The sequence below is a fragment of the Cyprinodon variegatus genome, unplaced genomic scaffold (assembly GCF_000732505.1).
Source record: "Cyprinodon variegatus isolate N-32 unplaced genomic scaffold, C_variegatus-1.0 Scaffold373, whole genome shotgun sequence".
Lineage (NCBI taxonomy): Eukaryota > Metazoa > Chordata > Actinopteri > Cyprinodontiformes > Cyprinodontidae > Cyprinodon > Cyprinodon variegatus.
The window spans coordinates 137,109-138,602 of NW_015150826.1; the positions used below are offsets into that span (position 1 = coordinate 137,109).

Below are 1,494 nucleotides of genomic sequence, written 5' to 3' on the forward strand. Positions count from 1 at the left end.
AAATGTTCAGCAGCGCCAGCTCCAGTAAGCGACACTGTCCCATAATCTCTCAAGGTTTAGGAATAAAAAGTTGCTTAAATTGACTTTTTTCTCCGGTTGCTTGTTTCACAGACCAGCATCCTTCGGGCTACGACCTGGGCCCCCAACCGGGGGACAAGCCTTCTCATGGAGATGATGGGGGCCATGGTCGTAGTTCTGACCATGGTCATGATGGTCACCATGGAGACAAGCACAAGGATGATCATGGTCATGAGGGAGACCACGGAGACAGTGGGAGGAGGAACCGGGATGACCGGGATCATGATCGGCATCGTGATCGGGATAGTGACCGACATGATCGGGATCATGATCGGGATAGTGACCGACATGATCGGGATCATGATCGGGATAGTGACCGACATGACCAGGATCATGACCGTGATCATGACCGGGATCATGACCGTGACCGACGTAGCCCTGACCATCATGGCGGTGGCCATAGAAGCCCTGGTCGAGATCGCAGACGCAGACGTAGTGGGAGTGGTCACAGAAGTGGCAGCGGTAGTCGAAGCGGTAGCCGTGAACGCGGCCACGGTCATGGCCGTGGTCACGGCCATGGTCGGGGGCGTGGACGTGGTGGACGCTGGTAACAGTAGGTGAGATAAAAAAAAAAAAAAAGTTTTTTCTTTCTTCAAAATTAAAACCACTTCCTGTGTCCTGATCATGATCTTTGCTTTGCTTTTGTGGACCAATCAATATGTAACCTGTAACATCATAACAAAGCATTATACAGAAACAACTCTCAGACAGCAAATGAAAACGCCAAACCAATCTTTGTTGTTTGTCTTCCAGGCTGATCTTCATCAACCAGAGAGGAAAAAAATCAAAAACGTTTTCTTTTTATTACCCGAAACCCTTTAAACCTGTAAATGTAGTTCTGGTGAATTTCTTCACCTTTTGTGAGACCACTGTGTGTAAAGGAAATGCATAAATCAGTTTTGGTTTGATGTAATAAACTTCTATTTTCAATCCACATGAGTATTTATTCATAAATGCATGAATAATTTGAATAGATGTCAATTTTAAACACCATGTTGACGCTGTTGCTGTTAGATAGGATTACAGAAGAGAATATTTCCTTTTCACCCTGCGGCTGTAGCTGCACCCCTGGGTGGGGACAGCTTAACTCAGGTAACAGACATGGTTGCAGAGCAGCTTTAATTAGCCCCAGGCAGAAATTCAAGAGGGAAGTGTCACTTTCTTGTGGTTTAAAGAAAAACCCCAAAATGAAAATTAAAAACAATCCTCTGGACTTTGTTTCTAAGTTTGAAGAAGTTTCGCTTCCCATCCAGGAATTCTCCCAAATTCAAAATGTCAGGAATAGCGTTTAATTTGATGTTTTATGCAGTAGCATCCCATCCCAAGGGGGTGGAGTCCTTCGTCCGTTTCTATTTGCATGTTTCCAAAACAAAAACAAGGCTTTGTTGGGCTACTGTATAAAACCTCAAACTCAAC

General features: G+C 44.8%; 1 protein-coding gene across 1 annotated transcript; it reads left to right on the plus strand.

Annotated features, from left to right (window-relative positions):
- Positions 1–6: 6 nt before the first annotated feature.
- On the plus strand, positions 7–993 carry LOC107092276. Its single transcript, XM_015386645.1, has 3 exons — positions 7–24; positions 112–635; positions 832–993. Exons 2-3 carry the CDS (start codon positions 166–168, stop codon positions 968–970), a joined length of 609 nt encoding a protein of 202 aa, XP_015242131.1. The 5' UTR covers positions 7–24; positions 112–165; the 3' UTR covers positions 971–993.
- Positions 994–1,494: the final 501 nt, after the last annotated feature.